Below are 26,279 nucleotides of genomic sequence, written 5' to 3' on the forward strand. Positions count from 1 at the left end.
GGCAGGCATTGAGAACTCCAGCGTTGTCCTGTTGAAAAGGCCAGTCATTATCACACAGACGAGGGCCTTCAGTCATGAGGGATTTCACCTGCAACATCTCCACATAGCCATGTGCCGTTTGACACCCCTGCACAACCTGAAGTGCCATTGTTCCATTAAAGGAAAAAGCACCCCGGATAAAAAAAAACGCTTGCCGTTATTTGTCTCCCGCCATAGCCCTGCGCAATGTCGCCTGTGCATTCACGGGAATGTGACGAAGACGCTCGCACTGTATTCATGCCTCCATTGCTGAGGCATTAGATATGGTCGCAAAATGGTTGGCGCCATTCAGTGCTCCACAAAAACATCAGCTGTTTATATTTTTGGGATGTTTCCAGGTTGCAATATTGATTATGACATCATACCTTCCTAAACATTGACAAACTTTGACCAAAAAAGGTGTGCTTGGGGGAGGTACACAGGGTTGGATGACAATAGAAGAAATGTATAAGAGAGCGGTTTCGACAGAAAGCTGTCACAGCTCTCTTCTCGTCTTCTTGATGGAGATGGAGGACCAATCAGAGCTCTGCTTTCCACAACTCATCAACATCTCCTGCAGGAAGCCCACATCTCATTGGTCTGAAGGTGTTCTTTTCACTGTTCTGCTGTCCATCATTTGTATCTTCACTGTGGTTCTCAACTTGCTGGTCATCATCTCCATCTCCCACTTCAGGCACATGTTTTTATGTTGGAATTGTTTGTCAATGTGTCCTCACTCTAAATTGTTGGCCGTGTCTTTTCACCAAACTTTGTTGATCAAACCTTCCAGTGCACTAAGTACGTATGTTGTCTTCTTTATTCGTCTTTGTCTCCAGGCAGCTCCACACTCCCACCAACCTCCTCCTCCTCTCTCTCGCTCTGTCTGACTTTCTGGTGGGCTTCCTGGTGTGGCCTGATGAGATCTACATGAGAACATCCTGCTGGACTCTTGGTGATGTGCTGTGCTTCTTGTATAACTGCATGACCTTCACAATCATGTCTATCTCAGTCGGAACCATGGTGCTGATATCAGCTGATCGTGATGTGGCTATTTGTGATCCTCTGCATTATAACACCAAAGTCACTGTGAGAAGAGTTCAACTTTGTGTTTGTCTCTGTTGGTTCTCTTCTTTTCTTTACTGTGGCATCATTTTGAATGATCAGCTGGTTCATCCTGGAAGGTATATTTCCTGCTATGGAGAGTGTGTCTTTGGCGTTGACTATTATGCAGGTGTTACGGACATTGTTGTGAACTTCATCCTCCCTCTCAGCATCATCATCACTCTGTACATGAGAGTGTTTGTGGTTGCTGTGTCTCAGGCGCGAGCCATGAGCTCTCATGTTACATCAGTCACACTACAGCATTTAGTCACTGTCAGAGCAAAGAAATCAGAGTTGAAGGCAGCCAGGACTCTTGGTGTCCTTGTCCTCGTCTTCCTCATGTGTTTCTGTCCATATTACATTGTCATTCTCACAGGTGACTCCATTGCTCAATATGTTCTTCATTTATATAGTTTAAATTTCTGTTTAAACCCTTTGATCTATGCCTTGTTTTATCCATGGTTTAGAAGAGCTGTTAGACACATTGTCAGGCTGCACATACTGCAGCCTGGCTCCTGTGAGACCAACATTATTTCAAGTTGAAGCCCTAACGTTTCCTTTTCTGTGTGAAAGTTAGAAATGCAAGTCAATGGGTTTTGATGTGTAACAGCAGGTTTTTACTGTCAACAAGACTGAAATGAAAATCTTGTTTTCTGCCTTGTGTAACTTAATTCTTACAACCAGGAGACTTTTCAAATGGAAAAATATGATGTTCCTTATCTTTATCTTTGTATCTTTATCAGATACGTAACTCATGGGGCCGCACGGTGGCGGAGTGGTTAGAATGTTGGCCACAGTCAAGAGAGATCGGGAAAACCTGGATTCGATTCTCCGCTTGGGCATCTCTGTGTGGAGTTTCCATGTTCTCCCGCACGCATGCATTCATACGTGCGTGGGTATGAACATAGGTATAAATGTGAGTGTGAATGACTGTTTGTCGAAATGTGGCCTGTGACCAGTCCGCCGCACGCCTGAAGTCAGCTGGGATAGGCTCCAAGCATACCCCGTGAGCCTTATTAGGATAAGCAGCATAGAAAATGGATGGATAGATGTTACTCATCAGTTATTATTTAAAAATGCTGCCGTTTGTACTATATATGATAGGAATTATTTCATTTGTGCTTAATTTGGAAGCACTTGAAGACGCATGGCACATTTTAGCCTTCTTTCATTGTAAATAAAACCAAACATCATATCACTGTGCTGATATTTTCTAAGCTGAGCCATTTTGGCCTATGCATACCTCGATGAAGCAGATGGATTTAAGTATTAGTTCATTTGAAAACATCATTTCCGTATGTGGAATTAAATTATGGAACGGATTGAGTAAGGAACTCAAACAAAGTACAGAGACGAGCACATTCATAAACAATACAAGCAGTTGATGTTTGCTAAATACAAGGCAGAACAGTCTTGATCATCACAATGGTTGTTCTGTCAGGTTCGTTTTTTTAAAGTTTTTTTTAAATTATATATTTATTACATATATATAAATTTTTTTGTCTTCTTACTGTTATTGATTATGTATTATTATTCTGATTATCATAGAAAACATGACATGGAATGCAGGAAGTGAACAACGGGTGTTGTACTAGATGTGGAATAGATGGGGGGTAGATGGGGGCACCTGTTCGTGCATCATTAAAGATTGTTATTTGCACGCCGCTGCCTCGTCCACTGCATACTGGGGGTCAAGCTTCCAACAGCTTTAGATCGTGACACTGACAACGCTTCTATTCAACTGTGCATATGACAACTGAAAGTATTTTATCTGCACTCTTCTTTGTTAATCTTTTTTTTGTTTTATGGAATGATTTTATGTTTATGGAATGATTTTATGAAGTGATTTTACCCTTCTTTTCTGTAAAGCACTTTGAACGACCTTGCATACAAATGATGCTCTATAAACAAACTTGCTTTGCCTTGCCAAAAATGGTTCAGTAGAGCGGTGCCAGGATGAAGAGGCACAGTCAGAAGAGTGAAATATGCGTGAGTCGCATAATATTTTTATTGTGTCCAACCTTTTAGGTTGATCATTAAAAAATTAAAACACAATTTTAACCTATAGAGTGTTTAAACAAGAGTGAAATGTGAGAGAATGTTAATGCCTGTCTGAAAAAAAGTGTATAAAGTGTATGGTGAGGGGTTTTACAACCTTAAAATATTATTATTTAAATATTATTACTTAAAGTTTTTTTAAAATTATATATTATATATATATATCCCCTGCAATAAACAAGGGAACACACTACTACACAATGATATTAAGGTTCTACAGGATGATATGAACGTACTACTGGACGATAATGCTACCTTGCACACCACTCTTGAGGAAGAGAAAGAAGCAAAGGAAAATATAATTGAGCCAATGAATTATACAATTGATGAGATGGACAGAATGCACAAATGAATAACGTGATTGTTACGGGGTTTCAAATTACACCCAGGTGAAATGACAGGGCAGTCCAGAACAGAGAAGAACGAGATGAAATTGATGTTGCTTCAACAAAGCAACAGATTGCCAATTTCCTACAATCAAAGGAGGTGGATGTAGATATCTACACCATCGATACTTGCATCCCACTGTATGGCAGAAACAATGCCACACCCATCATTATTGTTAACTTCACCAACAGAGAATTCAAAACTGCACTGCTGAAACAGGGAAAGAAGCTGAAAGGTACAAACGTCTACATGAATGAGCAAGAAAGCACATGACTGGAGGAAGCAGAGAAAGATACAGCACCAACGGCAACATCTACATCAAGCTAAATGGATGACCAGCAGAAGCAAGAGTGCTTGTTCTCAAATATGTCAATGATTTGGATAAATATTAAAGATCACATCACCATGACAACAAGGACAATGGAGGATACAACCCACAAAGAAAGAACATTGCAGTTGGAGGGATTACATTCAATGACATTTGACATCACTACTACGTTGCAAGGGCCTGCTCAACAAGAAGTACTGGAATAAGGAACCCGTGCATCTACATTCAATGTCATTCATAGTACAACACAAAAAAACGGAAGGACAGAAATACCTGGAAGTGGAAACCTTTAGCTATCCAGATCACAGACAATTGGATTGGAAAATGGTATAGATCCAAACAACAACAAGGGAAAGGGAAAAAAAAAACCTTTTTTTTCTTTACAAACAACTGCTTTTATTGGAGAAGAAAATAGCCACTTTCGAGATGAGATGTTTCCGCCGATTACTCGGATTTCATTGGCATGATCGCCGCACCAATGCATCGGTGCTGGAAGAGATCAGGAGGAGAATCGAGGATTATGAACCGCTGCTAAACACAATGAAAAGAAGGAAGCTGCAGTGGTTCGGACATATCACTCGACGGCCGAGCACACTAGCGCACACGATAATGCATGGTCGGGTGGATGGGCGGCGAGCTCAAGGAAGACCAAGGAGGAATTGGGTGGATGAGGATATGAATGGAGAAGCTGGTGGAAATCTGCATGAGAATGGATAAGGATAAGGAAACCTGGAGATGGACATCTCAGTGCCCCAACGACAGAAATGCTACGGGTGTGACCTGACCTGACCTACTTTTATTGTATGGAAGAATAATGTAAATAGTGAATTAATGCATGTTGAATGCAGGAAGTGACCAAACGTATTAGCAATTGATGTGAAATGGAGAGGGGGTAGGTGTCAGGTTCAGACACCAAACATTATATCACCAACTGTGGAAAAAGACACAAAGACGTGAGTATATTTTACTTGCAAGGAGAGTGATCAGAGACTGCTCAGTTACAATCCTCCAAACCCACTCTGAGTCAGCCTCTGTCTCGTTGCCCTTTTATTTTGCTTTGGGTATGCCCTAGTTACATGCAGTTTCAACCGCTAAAGGGAGGGAACATTCTTGGCGCCGGTTGAAACTGATTCTTCTGCTTACACTATCAACCAGAGACAGGGCGTCCTATCTCCACTCCGCAAAACACATGAGTCACACATCCTGCAACGAAACGTCTGGCCTTGATACTTTACTGCTGCACACACACACACATGGTTACTCACTTTATTCAGCACAGCAATTTGGATAATATTTTGCATAAAAGGCTAAATGTATGTACATTTTCCCAACAGTAGGATTAAAAAAGCTTTGTTTTTTTCTACTTTTTTTCGGACATGTATAATTGTGAATTGTAACACAAAGCATTTCAATGTAAACTGTATGCGTGTTCGAAATACTGCAAATTAAGCCATTAACCATTAACAATGCTAACATGCTAACCTTTGCATGTTAGCACCTAGCAAGATAGAGCTAAGTGTCTTTGTAAGTTAATACTTATGAAAGTGGGTAAAAATGCTACCATGCTAATGTTAGCTTGCTAAAAATGATAACATGCTAACATCAGCATGCTAACGCCTAGCATAAAAGCCCTATTAGGTAAGTGTCTGACAGTCAGGTAGGCTGGGATCCATGCCACCATGTGTGATCCTACTCCCATTCGTGTTAGTTTGTCCCTGAGGAGCTGAGGCTGGATGGTGTTAAAGACGCTGGAGAAGTCCAAAAATGTAATCCTCACAGCACCACTACCTCTGTCCTAGTGATCGGTAGAGCAAGAAGATAATGGCATCCTCAACTCCCACTTTCTCCCGCTATGCAAACTTCAGAGGGTCGAGCCATGGAGCCGCAGCAGCCGTTCCAACATCCCCCTCAATGGGGGTGCCTTTCTTTGAGCTGCAGCCAACATCCATGTAGAAGTTTATGTAGTCTGTGGTGCAGGCAACCATTTCTTCCATATTCTCACTGTGGGGCCTCTGCAATGCATCCCTGTCAGTGGTCTCAAAGCAGTCTATCAGAGACTACTATTCTGCCTCAGGGGACCACTTCCTGAATGAGTGTGTGGTTATTGGTAATTTCACTTTTGGTGTATAAAGAGGTTAGAGCCGGACCAGGTTGTTGTCTGCCTTCCCCAGTGCAGGCAGGGGGGTGGCATTATATGCTTCTTTGATGTTTGCATGCATTAGGTCTATAGTCCTGGTGCCCTTGGTGTTACAGTCCACATACTGGTAGACGGCAGGCAGTGTTTTGTTGAGTGTCATATGATTGAAGGCCCGGAGATCAAATCGAGAGCCTCAGGATGCTGTGTTTACAGTTCATCAGTCGCGCAGTGGCTGTCGTCAGCTCACAGAGGTATGTAAACGACAACAATGGCGTGACTGAAGGCTTACAGCCAGGGGTCCGATGTTTCTACTGCAGATGGACATTTTAATGTTCACACACCCAAGATGGCACCACCGTTTGTTCACATACAGTGCAAGCCCCCCTCTTTTGCACTTACCACCAACTCTTGTGTCCTTGTCCGCTCTGACTGTGCTGAAGTCCGCTAGCTCCGCATTAGTATCTGGGACGCTAGGGACGCCTTTGTTAGTATTTCTTTGTTGATTTTTCTTTCTTTGCAGGATACATTTACTATTTTACGTACACACCCCATCTCAAAATCTTTTTGAAGTTGATGTAGTTATTGTCCAACTTTCACATCCATATAATGAAGTAGATGTTATATAGTATTTAAGTATTCTAAATCATCATACCATGTGGAAATCTTCTATTTCTTCCATGATCAGCCTCTCTGGGTTTGTTTAGAATGACAGCCTTAACGGTTATTATAACAATCATGTTGAAAGTACTGCAGATCTTCATATTTTGTTGGATGTTTCCAGGTTACAGAGTTCATCATGACATCATACCTTCCTAAACTTTGACTAAGTTTCACCCAATAAGGTTTGCTTGGGGGAGGTACAAGGGGTTGGATGATGGCAGATGAGATGTATAAGAGAGAGGTTTAGACAGGAAGCTGTCGGAGCTCCAGCTTCTCCACTCTTCTTCTTCCTGATGATGGAGATGGAGGACCAATCAGAGCTCTGCTTTCCACAACTCATCAACATCTCCTGCAGGAAGCCCACATCTCATTGGTCTGAAGGTGTTCTTTTCACTGTTCTGCTGTCCATCATCTGTATCTTCACTGTGGTTCTCAACTTGCTGGTCATCATCTCCATCTCCCACTTCAGGCACATGTTTTTATGTTGGAATTGTTTGTCAATGTGTCCTCACTCTAAATTGTTGGCCATGTCTTTTCACCAAACCTTGTTGGTCAAACCTTCCAGTGCACTAAGTACGTATGTTGTCTTCTTTATTCGTCTTTGTCTCCAGGCAGCTCCACACTCCCACCAACCTCCTCCTCCTCTCTCTCGCTCTGTCTGACTTTCTGGTGGGCCTCCTGGTGTGGCCTGGTGAGATCTACATGAGAACATCCTGCTGGACTCTTGGTGATGTGCTGTGCTTCTTGTATAATTACATCTCCTTTATAATCATGTCTGTTTCCGTAGGAAACATGGTGCTGATATCAGCTGATCGTTATGTGGCTATTTGTGATCCTCTGCATTATAACACCAAAGTCACTGTGAGAAGAGTTCAACTTTGTGTTTGTCTCTGTTGGTTCTCTTCTTTTCTTTACTGTAGCATTATTTTGAATGATCAGCTGGTTCATCCTGGAAGGTATATTTCCTGCTATGGAGAGTGTGTCTTTGGCGTTGACTATTATGCAGGTGTTGTGGACATTGTTGTGAACTTCATCCTCCCTCTCAGCATCATCATCACTCTGTACATGAGAGTGTTTGTGGTTGCTGTGTCTCAGGCACGAGCCATGAGCTCTCATGTTACATCAGTCACACTACAGCATTCAGTCACTGTCAGAGCAAAGAAATCAGAGTTGAAGGCAGCCAGGACTCTTGGTGTCCTTGTCCTCGTCTTCCTCGTGTGTTTCTGTCCATATTACATCGTTACTCTCACAGGTGACAAAATAATGATTTCGTCATTTACGCAATATGTTCTTTATTTGTATAGTTTGAACTACTGCGTAAACCCTTTGATCTATGCCTTGTTTTATCCGTGGTTTAGAAGAGCTGTTAGACACATTGTCACGCTGCACATACTGCAGCCTGGCTCCTGTGGGACCAACATTATTTTGAGTTGAAGCTTCCTTTTCTGTGTGAAAGTTAGAAATGCAAGTCAATGGATGTTGATGTGTAACAGCAGGTTTTTACCAAGACTGACCATGTGTGATTAAAAACATGAAAATAAAGTGTGCAGATGTAAAATGAAAATCTTGGTTTCTGCCTTTTATAACTTAATTGTCGGACCCGGAGGCTTTCCAAATGGAAAAATATGATAGTTCTTTATTTGCATCAGATATGTTACTCATCAATCAATATTTAAAAATGCTGCCATTTGTACTAAATACAATTGGAACCATGTTCATTTTGAAGCAAATGAAGACACATGACACATTTTAGCCTTCTTTCATTTCCTCAATAAAACCAAACTGACGTGATTATGGTGAAACGCTGACGCTTTGGCCTTTGCATCCTTTGTTGAATCAGATGGACTTAAAGGAAAACTGCACTTTTTTTCAAAAGATGTTGCCCATCATCCACGAGACATGAACACATGCATCTTTCTCTTTTGTGTGCATTCTAACGATATAAATACAGATAAAAACAGACAACTCAAGCTGTCTCTTTTATTGCATGTAATGGGATCGACCTCTGCCGCCTATTAAGACCGCTATTAAAACACCTGCAAAAACCTCCAACAACATGACTAACCGGAACTACGTTACTCATCACCAAAGTCCGACCAGAACTGGGCTCACAGGACCAAGTGCGGGGTAAGTCACTGTTGATGGACTACGCTGCTGATGGTGATGTCATACAGTACAGTCAATACAGTCGTTTATAGACGCAACTTGGTTCCAGACCCGACCACGACGCAGGGACTCAAGATGACAGCCAGTTAGCCGGTTAGCAAGCTAACTAGCTAGCAAGCTCACGAGCTAACCAGTTAGCCTCAACTGTATTTAATTTAACTTAAGAATCCAAAAACCTACCACTTCCACACGAGATAGGAGGAGAACCTTTTTTCACTCCATCATGTCGGACACGCCATGGCTCAATTCAAGCGGTGTTAAGGTAATGTAATGTAATGTCTTCATGTTTTGTGTCAGTACTAGTGACCAGAATGCTACATATCACTTGTATGTCAATATGTTTTGACTAATAATAGTCTACCATGAAACAGCCATTATTCATTAATTTCTGAAAAAACGTGATATAGCGAGCGAGCGATAATCGAACGGCGATATTGCGAGGGACAACTGGACTGCAGATTTTGCTATTGATGCGAAACCAAGTGAATACTAGGCTCGTATCGCCAATACTTTGTAGTTGCAAAAAAGTATTTGAATTAGTTTGTGAGTTTGCCTTTAATTTGTTGATTTTGATTCTAATCAAAATAAAACACATGACAAAGATTTCACGCAAACAACATATGTATTTTTTTTAATCAACAAAATTGTTTGTGAATAATTGTGTCATGTTATGTGTGACCTAGTGCACTCTTGTGTTGGTTCTCATTACTTCCTGTTTTGTACCATTATTTTGTTACACTTCCTGTTTTGTTTTGCCCCGTTCTCAGCTGCCTTTACTTCTATGTTTATGCGTACTTAGCACTCATTTGAGTTTCCCTTATTCACTGTAGTTCACCTGGAAGCTTCTTTGTTTGCTGGTTCATTGTTCATACTTTGCTGTCAGTGCATGTCTGCTTAGAGGTTTGAAGCATCGAGTTACATGATCTGCTTTTGCCTTTTTGCCACTTGAAACTCGTGTGAGGACCTGTACCTGCCTGTGCTTAAATTAAAGAATTTTTACCTGCACCATCTTCCTGTCTCTGCATCCTGGGGTCATGACCATGCACAACCCGAACAAATTTCACAATATTTAATGCAACAATATATGACAATGTAACAATATTGACAAAATAAGACAATTATTAATTTTCATACAATTTTTGACGAAAAATAAAGTCAACAGTGTCAAAAATGTAAACAAAAAAAAACTATTATTGACAAACAAATCAAATCCTTTTACCCCCCCCCCCCCCAGAACTTATTCCATGAATTTTTAAAGAAATGTTACTAATGACTATAACAATATCAACAACACAACAAAAACAGATGTTTGTGACAATAAACATAGAAGAGAACTGAAAAATGTCAATCTTATTACGCTCGTCTTGATCTGATACTAGTACAAAGTTCCCTCGTTTATCACGGGGGATAGGTTCTCAGCATAGTGAAACATAAGTGAAATCCGCAAAGTAGCCAACTATATTTTTTTGCAATTATTATATATGTTAACGCTTTATACACTTTATACGCTTTATACGCTTTTCTCAGACAGGCATTAACATTTTCTCACATTTCTCTCTTGTTTAAACACTCTCAAAATTAAAATTCATTTGAATTTTAATGATCAATCAACCTGGTTAGACACAAGGAATGATGAAGCGACTAACGTGTGTTTCACTCCTATGACCGTGCCTCGCGGTCCTGGCACCGTTCGGCTGTTGCGTTTCTGTTTGCTTGTTAAAGTATGTTGCTCCTGTCGTTCTATTTTCCTCACACGGTTAGCTTCTACTGTTTCTTCTATTGTTTACAGTATTGGCGGTTAGCAAGCAGCTTGTCATGCGCCGGCAAAATAGAGTTCGGAACCCCATGATGCAGAGATGAACACACAAAAATAGGTACAAAAGGTTTAATACAAAAATAACCTCAGAAGTGGGAAAAAGGATAACAAAAATAGGCACATGTCCAAACAACAGAAATATAGGCTAAGCCACTAGCAAAAGCTATCAAAAAGAGATGGTGAGCAAAAGGCTGTCGAGACTAGATGAAAAACGAGGAACAAACAATCACTGGCAGGAAAACACTAACCTTAGCGTGGTACAAAACAAGAGCGCTGCTGGAATAAGCAAAGCAGGAAAACACACAAAAGCTACACAGCAAAAATACCAGAAAGCTAGGATACCAGAGGCAAGGCAAAATGGCACAGTTGTAGGCAGGGTACGAGGACAATCTGGCACCGGGCTGCTGCCATCCCAAGGCTTAAGAGTGGTAGCAGGTAATTGGCAGCAGGTGCGTGATGAGCCCGCTCCGCCTCCGCAAGCATGTAGCTAGCATGCCACAATGACAGGACACCAGGCGGCAGCAGAGTGACAACACAGATCATGACACAGCTCACACAGTTAGCTAGTTGGGTAGCCATGACCACAACAAGAGACGTCACAAAGGAGATTGATTGACAATGGTCGAAGCCAGTCAGGACGCAGAAGACAATGAAGACAGAAGAGAGACAATAGAGAGACATCACTGCTTCGTGGTATAGCCGACCACTACAACACTCAGCGAGTCCGCGAAAGGTGAAGCGCAATGGAACAAGGGAACACTCTATTACATTTGGCATTGATACTCTCCATATTTGGATCAATCTGCCCTCCCATATTAAACACAACTAGTCCGGAGTTTTAAACTTTTGCGACCTTGGTGAATACAGTTCATGATCACAACTTGTGATTACAACTTTGCAAGTGAGTGCTGAGACTTCTGCCTCAATTCGGACCTGCAAGTGGACTAAACTCACCAAAAGAGACAATCAGGTGGAGCCGACAGCCGATTGTTACAAGCAAGCTATCATGCTAGCCGCGGTTTGACAGCCGCACACGAAGCCTGATTTTAAGAACAGGATAACATTTGGAGTTTTCCTGTGCAGCTTTTCCGGCCCACGAGTACTAATGGGACTTTGGTGAGATACTGGTGCGAGATAAACTCACTGTTATAACGAATATTAATCACCGAAGGCATTGCACCACAAGCCAACGGCTAACTGACGGCGTTACCAAGCAACAGTAACAATGTCAAAGGTTCGAGGGAGAGGAAGCGCAACAAGCGGTGGCTCTAGCAGTTCTGGTCGAAGTACTCCAGATTCAGTCATATATACGAAAGATGTCGATCTATAACAGATTCCTGAGACAACCGGAGGTGCTCACCTAGTACCACAACCGCCGCCGAGACCCAACAAGGATGACACAGTTAACCAGATGACACACTTGAGTGGAAATATAGATAAAGCAACAGCGACAGCCTTGCAGAAGGTTAAACACCGCGCAAAAAAGCAAGAAAGAAGTTCAATGGAAAAGAGTGAGGCTACCATGGCGAAAACCATGGAGGATTATGGAAAACAGATGCAGCAACTTGTGGAGAATTCCAACTCCCTGTACAGAGTAATTCAAAGTCTGCTAGAGACTTCCAACGCTATACAAAGAGAAATGCAAGGTATGAAAGAGCAAGTTCAAGTTCAGAGAGAAGCATTTCAAAATGAAATGGGGATATTAAGGAAGGAAATGCAAGGTCTGAGAGTGGAGAATAAAAAATTACAGGAAAGTTATGATGCACTGGGAGCCACTCTCAAAAATGAATGTGAAGAAAAAGATAAAATCATTGAGCAGCTGAAAAACACCATAGATGACATGGATCAGAACACACGAATGAATGACGTGGTCGTGACGGGATTTCCAATCAAACCAAGGTCCTATGCCAGAGCAGTGGCGAATACTGAAGAACCAGACGAAATGGATGTCGCCTCAACAGAGCAACAAGTTGTTGCTTTCTTGCAATCAAAGAATGTAGATGTAGACATCCAATCTATTGATACTTGCATCCCACTGTATGGTAGGAACCTACTACACCCGTCATCATCGTCAAATTCACGAATAGGAAATACAAGGTTGCTCTGCTGAAACAGGGAAAGAAGCTGAAAGGAACAAATGTCTACATGATTGACCACCTGACCAAGCGCAACGCTGAGATTGCGAAGAAAGCACGTGATCTGAGGAAGCAAGGAAAGATTCAAGGAACATGGAGTGCAAACTGCAAAATCTTCATCAAAGTAAATGGAGGACCAGAGGCCAGAGTTCTTGCTGTCAAAGACATCAAGGACCTAGAAAGATATTGAGGTCTCCCAACATGGAGGAAAACAGCTTTAATATGCTACAAGAAGATCTACAATTGGACACTTTTCACTTTACAGATCACAAACAATTGGATATGAAAAAGACATTGATCCCGACTCAAATGTTTTCTCTCACATTACGAACGACTGCCGTTATTATACGGAGGAGCAATACAACAACAGCTTCAACAACGACGACAAGTTATCCATCATCCACATAAACAGCAGAAGCTTGTACGCAAACTTTACTAATATTAAACAATATTTGAATCAATTCAAAGAACCTTTCAAAGTTATAGCAATCTCAGAAACTTGGATTAATGCTAACAAAGGAATGGACTTCGAGCTGGTAGGATATGAAATGATGAGTGCAAACAGGAACAATGCAAATGGAGGAGGTGTGGCCGTATACGTGGACAAACATCTGAACTACAAAATGGTAAAGAATATGTCATTTGTCATTGATAACATTTTAGAATGTATAACAATTGAAATCTGTAAAGAAAAAAAGCAAACGTGTTAATAAGTTGTGTGTACAGAACTCCAAAGTCAAAGATTGGAATGTTTGAGGATTGGATTAAGACAACGTTTACAGACATACAGGAGGTCAAAAAACTATTTTCATATGTGGAGACTTCAATATTGACCTTTTGAACCCACACAAGTGCAAGGAAATAGATGACTTTATAGATACAATGTATAGTTTGAGTTTATATCCTAAAATCATCAGACCAAGTAGAATAACTGACCACTGTGCCACCCTCATTGATAATATATTCACCAATGACTTGGATAACAACACCATCAGTGGCCTGCTAATTAGTGACATCAGTGATCATCTTCCAGTGTTCACAATCTACAATGAACATTATGAGAAAAAACAGGTGGAGGCAAAAAAGACTTTTCAAAGATTGCGTACAGAGGACAGCATCCGGGCCTTCAGGAGAGATCTAGAAGAACAAAGCTGGGAGAGGGTCTACAGTGCAATAGATGTGGATGAAGCATATGACAGCTTCCTTGGTACTTATATGGAGCTCTACCAGAAGAACTGTCCCTGGCAAGAAAAGCCCAAGAAGCAAAAGAAAAACCAGCAGCCATGGATGACAAAAGGACTAAAAAACGCCTGTAAGAAGAAGAAGACGTCATACAGGACATTCATCATCCAACAGACTACAGAAGCAGAACAAAAGTATAAGACTTACAAAAACAAGTTGACAACTATCTTGAGAGTGTGTAAGAGGGAATATTATAGTCATGTACTAAATAAGAACAAAAATAACATGAGAGCAACTTGGGGCATCTTAAATAGTATTATAAAGAACAACGTTAAGAAAGCAGACTATCCTCCCTATTTCATGGTTGGAAACACTTACAGGAATGACATGAATGCGGTAGTTGAAATGTTCAACCATTACTTTGTAAATATTGGACCAAAACTGGAAGAAGAAATTCCAAAACAAGACCCAATTGATGAAGGGAATGATATCATTGATAGGAATCTTAATTCCATGTTTCTCACTGCTGTAACCAAAAAGGAGATCACTGATATTGTTAAACATTTTAAGGCAAAAACATCAACTGATTGTCATGGAATCGAAATGGAAACAATTAAAAGGGTCATCAATGAGATCGCAGACCCGTTAACATAGATTAGTAACTTATCATTTCAGACTGGAATATTTCCAAGCAAAATGAAAACAGCCAAGGTGGTTCCAATTTTTAAAAAATGAGACAAACACCAATTTACAAATTATCGGCCAGTTTCCTTGTTACCACAATTCTCTAAAATTGTGGAGAAGCTATTTAATAATAGGTTGGACAAATTTATTAATAAGAATGAATTATTGGCTAGCAGTCAATATGGTTACAGAGCCAACATTTCAACTTCTATGGCACTGATGGAAATCCCGGAGGAAATCACTACTGCCATAGACAACAGAAGATGCGCAGCAGCAGTATTCATGGATCTGACAAAAGCTTTCCATACAATTAATCACACCATCTTAATTTCATAATTAGAAAGGTACGGAATTAGAGGATTAGTTTTGAATTGGGTTAAAAGCTACCTAGCAAAGAGGAAACAATTTGTAAAGCTCGGAGAATATACATCTGGGAGTTTATGCACCACGTGTGGAGTACCCCAGGGGTCCATACTGGGACCAAAACTGTTTAATTTGTATATAAACAACATTTGTAAAGTAACAAAGGACTTAAAGTTGGTCTTATTCGCCGATGATACCACCGCTTTCTGTTCTGGTGAAAGCACACAAGAACTCATTAAAAAGGTCAAGGATGAAAAGGTCATATTAAAGTCATGGTTTGACAGGAACAGATTATCTCTGAACTTAAGTAAAACTAAAATAATGCTATTTGGTAATAGCAGAAGGGATACGTACGACCAAATACAAATTAATGGAGTGGATATTGAAAAAGTGGAAGAATATAAATTCCTTGGGGTTGTAATAGATTAAAAAATTAGTTGGAAATCTCATATTAAAAATATACAACAAAAGGTGGCGAGAAATATCTCTATATTGAATAAAGCAAAATATGTTCTTGATCATAAATCACTCCACACTCTGTACTGTTCCTTAGTATTACCATATTTAATGTATTGTGTGGAGATATGGGAAATAATTACAAAAGCAATCTTCACTCACTCACTGTACTGCAAAAAAGATCTGTGAGGATAATTCATAATGCCAAGTATAGACAACATACACACCTTTATTTTTAATATCACATATTAGTGATGATCATTCATAATACCAAGTATAGACAACATACACACCTTTATTTTTAATATCACATATTAGTGATGATCATTCATGATACCAAGTATAGACAACATAAACACTTTTATTTTTAATATCACATATTAGTGATGATCATTCATAATACCAAGTATAGACAACATACAAACCTTTATTTTTAATATCACATATTAAAATGAGCAGATTTAGTATTCTTTCAAACCGCTAGAATAATGTATAAAGTTAATAACAACTTGTTACCCAAAAACCTCATACAGTATTTCTCAATCAGAGAGGAGAAATATGATCTTAGAGGAAAATTAAACCTAAAACATTTATATGTGAGAACTACGCTGAAACCCACAGCATTTCCGTGTGTGGAATTAAACAATGGAAGGGATTGAGTAAGGAAGTCCAACAAAGTACAGAGATGAGCAAATTCATAAACAATACAAGCAGTTGATGTTTACTAAATACAAGGAAGAAGAGTCTTGATCATCACAATGATGTTCTGTCAGGTTTGTTATTTTTTGTTTTTTTTTGTTTATAAAAAAAGCTTTGTTCTTTATTTATTTATTTATTTTGTATTATTATTATCATTATTATTATTATTATTATTAATGTATATGTATATATATATATATAATTTTTTTCTTTTTTTTGGGGGGGAGGGCTATCTTACCGTTATCTATTATGTGTTATCCTGACTATCACAGAAAACATGACATGGAATACAGGAAGTGAACAACATGTACTGTAATAGATGTAGAATGGATGGGGGGTAGGATTAAATAAGATTTGCTTCTTCCTACTCCTTTTGGACATGTGGAACTGTGAAAGAATGATTCATGAGATGTATTCCATTGGAACCTTCATGTTCAAATAAACTAAACAAGTTGCTTCACCCCGAGTTGTCTGCTCGCAGCTTTAATTTTGAGGGGGGGGGGGGGGGGTTTGCACGGGGGCGGTTATAATTAACAGCTGGCAGGAGGACTTTTGAAAATGGTCACCTTGCTGACCATTGCCATTATGTTTCGCAATGACAGTCTTCCAGAAGTTGGATCATTCAGATCAGAGAGTGGGGAAGACAAGGACAGCACTACACTGACCTGCCGATGGAAGCTAATGTATGTGATGGTGTGGAAAAATGAGGCTTTCACCACTGAAGGCAATCTCATTACAGAGAGATACTGAAGTGAGCTTCTGCAACCTGTGACAATCCCATATCCCGACAACCTGTGACTAGACATCATCAGTGTTTATCAGACACCACATGCAACATTTGGTAGGACAAAGAGTGGAGAGGCCTGTCAAGAGCCCTGACCTCAACCTAACAGAGCACTTGTGGGATCAGCTTGCTCACATGGCTCATTCCAGAATGAACAACACAACCACGCTCATTGATATGTGACTCCCCCTGGTTGAAGAGTCCAGTGATGTCCTACAGCAGTGTATGCTGCTGTGACTATGTACTGTATGTGTCATCATTTTAAATCATCATACCATGTGGAAATCTTCTATTTCTTCTAATCAGCCACTCTGGCTTTGTTTAGAATGACAGCCTTAACCATTACTATAACGTTCACATTGAAACTACAACAGCTGTTCATATTTTGTTGGATGTTTCCAGGTTACAGAGTTCATCATGACATCATACCTTCCGAAACTTTGACTAAGTTTCACCCAATAAGGTTTGCTTGGGGGAGGTACAAGGGGTTGGATGATGGCAGATGAGATGTATAAGAGAGAGGTTTAGACAGGAAGCTGTCGGAGCTCCAGCTTCTCCACTCTTCACCTTCCTGATGATGGAGATGGAGGACCAATCAGAGCTCTGCTTTCCACAACTCATCAACATCTCCTGCAGGAAGCCCACGTCTCATTGGTCTGAAAGTGTTGTTTTGACTGTTTTGCTGTCCATCATTTGTATCTTCACTGTGGTTCTCAACTTGCTGGTCATCATCTCCATCTCCCACTTCAGGCACATGTTTTTATGTTGGAATTGTGGAATGTGTCCTTACTCTGATGTTTCCATTGACTTGCTCTGTTAGAACTCTTTGGTCTAGTAAGTACAACTTCTTAATTTCTTCTTTGTCTCCAGGCAGCTCCACACTCCCACCAACCTCCTCCTCCTCTCTCTCAGTGTCTCTGACTTTCTGGTGGGCCTCCTGGCAATACCGGCTGAAATATATTCGAAAACGTCCTGCTGGACTCTTGGTGATGTGCTTTGTTCCCTGTGGTTCTATGTGTCATTCCTGGTGACGTCTGTCTCAGTCGGAACCATGGTGCTGATATCAGCTGATCGTTATGTGGCTATTTGTGATCCTCTGCATTATAACACCAAAGTCACTGTGAGAAGAGTTCAACTTTGTGTTTGTCTCTGTTGGTTCTCTTCTTTTCTTTACTGTGGCATCATTTTGAAGGATCTGCTGGCTCATCCCGGCCAGTATAAATCATGTAATGGAGAGTGTGTCCTTGGCATTGACTATTATGCAGGAGTTGCTGACCTTGTTGTGACCGTCCTCCTTCCTCTCAGCATCATCATCACTCTGTACATGAGAGTGTTTGTGGTTGCTGTGTCTCAGGCGCGAGCCATGAGCTCTCATGTTACATCAGTCACACTACAGCATTCAGTCACTGTCAGAGCAAAGAAATCAGAGTTGAAGGCAGCCAGGACTCTTGGTGTCCTTGTCCTCGTCTTCCTCGTGTGTTTCTGTCCATATTACATTTTCACTCTGGCAGGTGGTAACGGAATAATGTCTTCATTTTCTAAATATGTTCTTTATTTGTTTGAATTCAACTCCTGTTTAAACCCGTTGATCTATGCCTTGTTTTATCCGTGGTTTAGAAGAGCTGTTAGACGGGTTGTCACGCTGCACATACTGCAGCCTGGCTCCAGGGGGCACAACATCCTCTAGGCACTGCATGGTCACTGTGTGAAAACAACTGTGCTCCTCATGTTACTGTATTTAGCAGATGAAGGGTAAATGTTAATTGCTGTAAGTTATGACTGTGAAAGCACTGCGTGTGTGTAGCTTCCTTTCAATGAATCATTTCAAAATAAAAAAAACACTGCCGCAATCCTTCTCCTGTCTATTTCAATTTGCACTAGCAACTAGCATTAAAATATACTTTGTGACAAGGTCTGAATGCCAGAATAATTAAAAAATGAATAAATAAAATAACAAAAAGAATAATATAAAAATATTATAAATAAAATGATATACAGTATATCCATCCATCCATTTTCTATACCGCTTCTACCTCATTAGGGTCGCGGGGGCATGCTGGAGCCTATCCCAGCTGACTTCGGGCGACAGGCGGGGTACACCCTGGACTGGTCGCCAGCCAATCGCAGGGCACATATAGACAAACAACCATTCACACTCACATTCATACCTATGGACAATTTAGAGTCTCCAATTAACCTCACCTGCATGTTTTTGGAATGTGGGAGGAAGCCGGAGTACCCGGAGAAAACCCACGCGCACACGGGGAGAACATGCAAACTCCACACAGAAATGCCCAGGGGAGAATCCAACCCAGGTCTTCCCGATCTCCAAGCTGTTACTGTGTTGGCCAACGTGCTAACCACTAGACCACCGTGCGGCACACTTACAGTATATCATTTAACTGAATTGTTTTAACTGAATGTATTCATTTAAATATTTTTCTATTTATGTTGTCATATATATTTGATTTTTGTATTATTTAAAAAAAGAGTTGTTTTTTGATTGATTGAATATTAGAGTGCATGTACTGGACATTATATGTTCAAACTGTAGGTTCTGCCTCAAGGATTTTGAACCTACGGAACAGTTTGGTGACATGGTTTCCTCCATTTGTGCACAATTTTTTTTTTATTTGGACTCTTCTGTTTTCATATGGTGTCAGTGGGAGGATTGTGTATGGTTGTGAGCTGGGGTTGGGCTACGGGGGGAGGTGCCGTTGGAGCCATGTGGGCCACACACTCGTGCATTTTGCTGTAAGGAATACAGTGCTGTTTTTTAAAAACATTGTTTTAGAGTTTTAAGACATATACAGTTTTACCAAGACAATTAAATGTTCCTTTTAAAAAAATAAAACAAAGGACTGATGAAACCAAAACATCAGTCAAATGAGAAGATTTTTCCAGAGGAAAACATCTCACTTCACACCGGTGAACATCCAGGGAGCGGACATAGAGTTGGTAGACAGCTACAAATTCCTGGGTGTTCACCTTAACAATAAGCTGGACTGGTCCGTCAACACCCACGCCCTCTACAAGAAGGGCCAGAGTCGCCTCCACCTGCTGAGGAGACTGAGGTCCTTTGGTGTGTGCAGGACTCTCTTACGGACCTTCTATGACTCTGTGGTGGCCTCAGCCATCTTCTATGCTGTGGGCTGCTGGAGAGGGGGCAGAACGGACAGGGACAGGAGCAGGATCAATAGGCTGATCAGGAGAGCGAGCTCTGTCCTGGACGGTCCTCTGGACTCCGTGGAGGAAGTGGGGGAGAGAAGGATGTTGGCTAAGCTGACATCCATCATGGACAACACCTCTCACCCGCTACATGACACTGTGGGTTCCCTTAGCAGCTCCTTCAGCAGCAGACTGTTACACCCACGGTGTAAGAAGGAGAGGTTCCGCAGGTCCTTTATACCGACCGCTGTCAGGCTCTACAACACCTGCACCACCTGAACCATGTTGTAGTCACTATGCTTTCTTTACACTGTATTCTTTACTTGTCTTGCTTGCTTGCTGCTGTAACAAGTAAATTTCCCCGCTGTGGGATAAATAAAGTACATACAGTACATACATACATGCATACATGAGAAGTCAGCCCATTGATATGTAGCCACAGATAAACAGATTCAAAGCCAACTCATGTCCCAGAAAATAGCTTAAAAAGAAAAAGCTGCTATCTCGCTCAGCTGCCTCAGCTTTGCAATTGGGGATGAGTTAGAGATCAGTCTCATTGACAAATTTAAGAAAAGGATCCCACGAGTCTCAACATTTTTAGAACAACCATTCGCTGACAGACTAATCTGTTGTGATGTACCAAGGGTTAAAAAAGACAGTGTCTGGCACAAGTAGCGAGATGATGTTCCCTATTATAAAATCTTTGTCCAAGTAACACTACCAAATGTTCTCCCCAAAGTGACTTCATTGAGTTAAAAGCCTCCGGGCGTAAAATAAAAATATAGATTATAAGTCTGAGTAATTGACAGGATGGGGCATCGTTTGAATTGGAACGATTCCTGTTCTGATTCCTCATTTCAATTCCAGTTCGTAATGATTCTCGATTCCGATGCTTTTAAGAAGCAGGGTCATAAAAGTTTGCATGGTTTAAATGAGAGCACTAACTGTGGACGCTACCTCCGGTGGGGCTCCGGTGTGGGGGGGGGCGCTGGGGGTATCGCCTCTGGGCGGTTGGGTGGGCCGGACTGGCCGTCCTGTTGAGCCGGGTAGGGCCTGTGCTGTGTCCTGCGGCCTGTGGCTCGCCCGAGCTGTGGTGGGTGGCCAGTCGGTCATGCGTCCTTGGTCCTCCCCTGCTCGGTTTGGGCGGCGTTGGGGTGTGGGCATGTGGGGCCCCCATCCTTCCTGTTCCACTGCACCACCTCACATACATATAGGACTTTGCAGGGTGGCCTACGGTGGGCGTGGTTGGGGGGGGGAGTTGTCTTGCTCCTTTGCCCCTGCCATGCCACTGACCTGTTGCCCCCCAATTTTAATCACACAGTAGACACTTAGGGTTTGGGGGGGCTGGTCAGGTGAGGGGCCCACCGAGCGGCAGCTGTCCCCCGATTTTAATTGCATCATTAGCTATCATCCACATACACCCCTATCATATACATGCACACAGATACACCCCTCAGGGACACAGAGACCAGCTCTTTGTCAGGTTCAAACTCCTGTGACACTTGTAAAACACAGCAAAATTACAGAAGAGACAAGACAACAAGCGTAGCTTTTTACTCGCGAGGAGAACGGAAGGGACGCACCAGAGTTGTCTTCCCAAACCACTCTGAATACGCTCTCCGAAAACCTCTCTATTTTCTATTGGGCGTTCCCTAGTTACAGGAGAGTTCAGCTTCTCAAGGAAGGGGTCTACTACAGCTGGACTCTGTGTCTTTGTTTGGCTATGTGTGTGTGTGTGTGTGTGTTGTTATCATGCATGTGTTTAAATCACTTTTCTAACATCACAGGATAAGACCAGGAGCAGAAGTGTAGCTTGGCCTTGAGCAACTCAAAACTCCTTCATGTCTCTGAGTCACACAAGACTGGTCTTTTGTTCTTCTCACGGGGCCTGCTTGCTCCTTTCTGTGCACAAGAGTACAGTAATACAACAAGCAATAGTATTTAGCAATAGTATTTCTACAAAAATGGGTGATAACTTATATACACAAAATCGTCACTTCCTGTTGTACGGAAAGGACGCTCACGGAAAAGCTCCGTCCACTATTACCGGAGTTTTAAACTTTTGCGACCTTGGTGAATACAGTTCGTGATCACAACTTGTGATTACAACTCTGCAAGTGAGTGCTGAGACTTCTGCCTCAATTCGGACCTGCAAGTGGACTAAACTCACCAAAAGAGACAATCAGGTGGAGCCGACAGCCGTTACAAGCAAGCTATCATGCTAGCCGTGGTTTGAAGCCTGATTTTAATAACAGGATAACATTTGGAGTTTTCCTGTGCAGCTTTTTCGGCCCACGAGGACTGGTGGGACTTTGGTGAGATACTGGTGAGAGATAAACTCGCCGTTATAACGAAGATTAATCACCGAAGGCATTGCACCACAAGCCAACGGCTAACTGACGGCGTTACCAAGCAACAGTAACAATGTCAAAGGCTCGAGGGAGAGGAAGCGCAACAAGCGGTGGCTCTAGCAGTTCTGGTCGAAGTACTCCAGATTCAGTCATACATACGGAAGATGTCGATCTATAACAGATTCCTGAGACAACCGGAGGTGCTCACCTAGTACCACAACCGCCGCCGAGACCCAACAAGGATGACACAGTTAATCAGATGACACAACTGAGTGGAAATATAGATAAAGCAACAGCGACAGCCTTGCAGAAGGTTAAACACCGCGCAAAAAAGCAAGAAAGAAGTTCAATAGAAAAGAGTGAGGATACCATGGCGAAAACCATGGAGGATTATGGAAAACAGATGCAGCAACTTGTGGAGAATTCCAACTCCCTGCAAAAACTAATTTATAGTCTGCTAGAGACTTCCAACGCCATACAAAGAGAAATGCAAGGTATGAAAGAGCAAGTTCAAGTTCAGAGAGAAGCATTTCAAAATGAAATGGGGATATTAAGGAAGGAAATGCAAGGTCTGAGAGTGGAGAATAAAGAATTACAGGAAAGTTATGCTGCACTGGGAGCCACTCTCAAAAATGAATGTGAAGAAAAGGATAAAATCATTGAGAAGCTGAAAATCACCATAGATGACATGGACCAGAACACCCGAATGAATGACGTGGTCGTGACGGGACTTCCAATCAAACCAAGGTCCTATGCCAGAGCAGTGGCGAATACTGAAGAACCAGACGAAATGGATGTCGCCTCAACAGAGCAACAAGTTGTTGCTTTCTTGCAATCAAAGAATGTAGATGTAGACATCCAATCTATTGATACTTGCATCCCACTGTATGGTAGGAACCTACTACACCCGTCATCATCGTCAAATTCACTAATAGGAAATACAAGGTTGCTCTGCTGAAACAGGGAAAGAAGCTGAAAGGAACAAATGTCTACATGAATGACCACCTGACCAAGCGCAACGCTGAGATTGCGAAGAAAGCACGTGATCTGAGGAAGCAAGGAAAGATTCAAGGAACATGGAGTGCAAACTGCAAAATCTTCATCAAAGTAAATGGAGGACCAGAGGCCAGAGTTCTTGCTGTCAAAGACATCAAGGACCTAGAAAGATATTGAGGTCTCCCAACATGGAGGAAAACAGCTTTAATATGCTACAAGAAGATCTACAATTGGACACTTTTCACTTTACAGATCACAAACAATTGGATATGAAAAAGATATTGATCCAGACTCAAATGTTTTCTCTCACATTACAAACGACTGCCGTTATTATACGGAGGAGCAATACAACAACATCTTCATCAACGACGACAAGTTATCCATCATACACATAAACAGCAGAAGCTTGTACGCAAACTTTACTAATATTAAACAATACTTGAATCAATTCAAAGAACCTTTCAAAGTAAAAGCAATCTCAGAAGCTTGGATTAATGCTAAAAAAGGAATGGACTTCGAGCTGGAAGGATATGAAATGATGAGTGCAAACAGGAACAATGCAAATGGAGGAGGTGTGGCCGTATACGTGGACAAACATCTGAACTACAAAATGGTAAAAAATATGTCATTTGTCATTGATAACATTCTAGAATGTATAACAATTGAAATCTGTAAAGAAAAAAGCAAAAATGTGTTAATAAGTTGCGTGTACAGAACTCCAAAGTCAAAGATTGGAATGTTTGAGGATTGGATTAAGACAACGTTTACAGACATACAGGAGGTCAAAAAACGATTTTTATATGTGGAGACTTCAATATTGACCTTTTGAACCCACACAAGTACAAGGAAATAGACGACTTCACAGATACAATGTATAGTTTGAGTTTATATCCTAAAATCATCAGACCAAGTAGAATACCAGAGCACTGTGCCACCCTCATCCATAATATATTCACCAATGACTTGGATAACAACACCATCAGTGGCCTGCTAATTAGTGACATCAGTGATCATCTTCCAGTGTTCACAATCTACAATGAACATTATAAGAAAAACAGGTGGAGACAAAAAAGACTTTTCAAAGATTGCGTACAGAGGACAACATCCGTGCCTTCAGGAAAGATCTAGAAGAACAAAGCTGTGAGAGTGTCTACAGTGCAACAGATGTGGATGAAGCATATGACAGCTTCCTTGGTACTTATATGGAGCTCTACCATAAGAACTGTCCCTGGCAAGAAAAGCCCAAGAAGCAAAAGAAAAACCAGCAGCCATGGATGACAAAAGGACAAAAAAACGCCTGTAAGAAGAAGAAGACATCATACAGGACATTCATCATCCAACAGACTACAGAAGCAGAACAAAAGTATAAGACTTACAAAAATAAGCTAACATCTATCTTGAGAGTGTGTAAGAGGGAATATTATAGTCATGTACTAAATAAGAACAGAAATAACATGAGAGCAACTTGGGGCATCTTAAATAGTATTATAAAGAACAACGTTAAGAAAGCAGACTATCTTCCCTATTTCATGGTTGGAAACACTAACAGGAATGACATGAATGCGGTAGCTGAAATGTTTAATGAATATTTTGTAAATATTGGACAAAAACTGGAAGAAGAAATTCCAAAACAAGACCCAATTGATGAAGGGAATGATATCATTGATAGGAATCTTAATTCCATGTTTCTCACTGCTGTAACCAAAAAGGAGATCACTGACATTGTTAAACATTTTAAGGCAAAAACATCAACTGATTGTCATGGAATCGAAATGGAAACAATTAAAAGGGTCATCAATGAGATCGCAGACCCGTTAACATAGATTAGTAACTTATCATTTCAGACTGGAATATTTCCAAGCAAAATGAAAACAGCCAAGGTGGTTCCAATTTTCAAAAAAGGAGACAAACACCAATTTACAAATTATCGACCAGTTTCCTTGTTACCACAATTCTCGAAAATTGTGGAGAAACTATTTAATAATAGGTTGGACAAATTTATTCATAAGAATAAATTATTGGCTAGCAGTCAATATGGTTACAGAGCCAACATTTCAACTTCTATGGCACTGATGGAAATCACGGAGGAAATCACTACTGCTATGGACAACAGAAGATGTGCAGCAGCACTATTCATGGATCTGACAAAAGCTTTCGATACAATTAATCACACTATTTTAATTTCAAAATTAGAAAGGGACGGAATTAGAGGTTCAGTCTTAAATTGGGTTAAAAGCTACCTAGCAAAGAGGAAACAATTTGTAAAGCTAGGAGAATATACATCTGGGAGTTTATGCACCACGTGTGGAGTACCCCAGGGGTCCATACTGGGACCAAAACTGTTTAACTTGTACATTAACGACATTTGTAAAGTAACAAAGGACTTAAAGTTGGTCTTATTCGCCGATGATACCACCGCTTTCTGTTCTGGTGAAAGCACACAAGAACTCATTAAAAAGGTCAAGGATGAAAAGGTCATATTAAAGTCATGGTTTGACAGGAACAGATTATCTCTGAACTTAAGTAAAACTAAAATAATGCTATTTGGTAATAGCAGAAGGGATACGTACGACCAAATACAAATTAATGGAGTGAATATTGAAAAAGTGGAAGAATATAAATTCCTTGGGGTTGTAATAGATGAAAAAATTAGTTGGAAATCTCATATTAAATATATACAGCAAAAGGTGGCGAGAAATATCTCTATATTGAATAAAGCAAAATATGTTGTTGATCAAAAATCACTCCACACTCTGTACTGTTCCTTAGTATTACCATATTTAATGTATT

At 40.9% G+C, this 26,279-nt stretch overlaps 3 protein-coding genes across 3 annotated transcripts; all 3 read left to right on the forward strand.

Moving 5' to 3' along the window:
* The first annotated feature begins 539 nt into the window (after positions 1-539).
* Positions 540-1,662, forward strand: LOC129187241 (trace amine-associated receptor 13c-like). The gene is made up of 2 exons (XM_054786209.1): positions 540-712; positions 855-1,662. The coding sequence occupies exons 1-2, from the start codon at positions 540-542 to the stop codon at positions 1,660-1,662; spliced, it is 981 nt and encodes a 326-aa protein (XP_054642184.1).
* A 5,320-nt stretch (positions 1,663-6,982) lies between these two features.
* Positions 6,983-8,123, forward strand: LOC129187242 (trace amine-associated receptor 13c-like). The gene is made up of 2 exons (XM_054786210.1): positions 6,983-7,158; positions 7,301-8,123. Exons 1-2 carry the CDS (start codon positions 6,983-6,985, stop codon positions 8,121-8,123), a joined length of 999 nt encoding a protein of 332 aa, XP_054642185.1.
* A 9,425-nt stretch (positions 8,124-17,548) lies between these two features.
* LOC129187751 (trace amine-associated receptor 13c-like) lies at positions 17,549-18,661 on the forward strand. Its single transcript, XM_054787407.1, has 2 exons — positions 17,549-17,724; positions 17,845-18,661. Exons 1-2 carry the CDS (start codon positions 17,549-17,551, stop codon positions 18,659-18,661), a joined length of 993 nt encoding a protein of 330 aa, XP_054643382.1.
* The last annotated feature ends 7,618 nt before the right edge of the window (positions 18,662-26,279 follow it).

Source organism: Dunckerocampus dactyliophorus, chromosome 9 (genome assembly GCF_027744805.1).
Source record: "Dunckerocampus dactyliophorus isolate RoL2022-P2 chromosome 9, RoL_Ddac_1.1, whole genome shotgun sequence".
In the NCBI taxonomy this organism is placed as follows: domain Eukaryota; kingdom Metazoa; phylum Chordata; class Actinopteri; order Syngnathiformes; family Syngnathidae; genus Dunckerocampus; species Dunckerocampus dactyliophorus.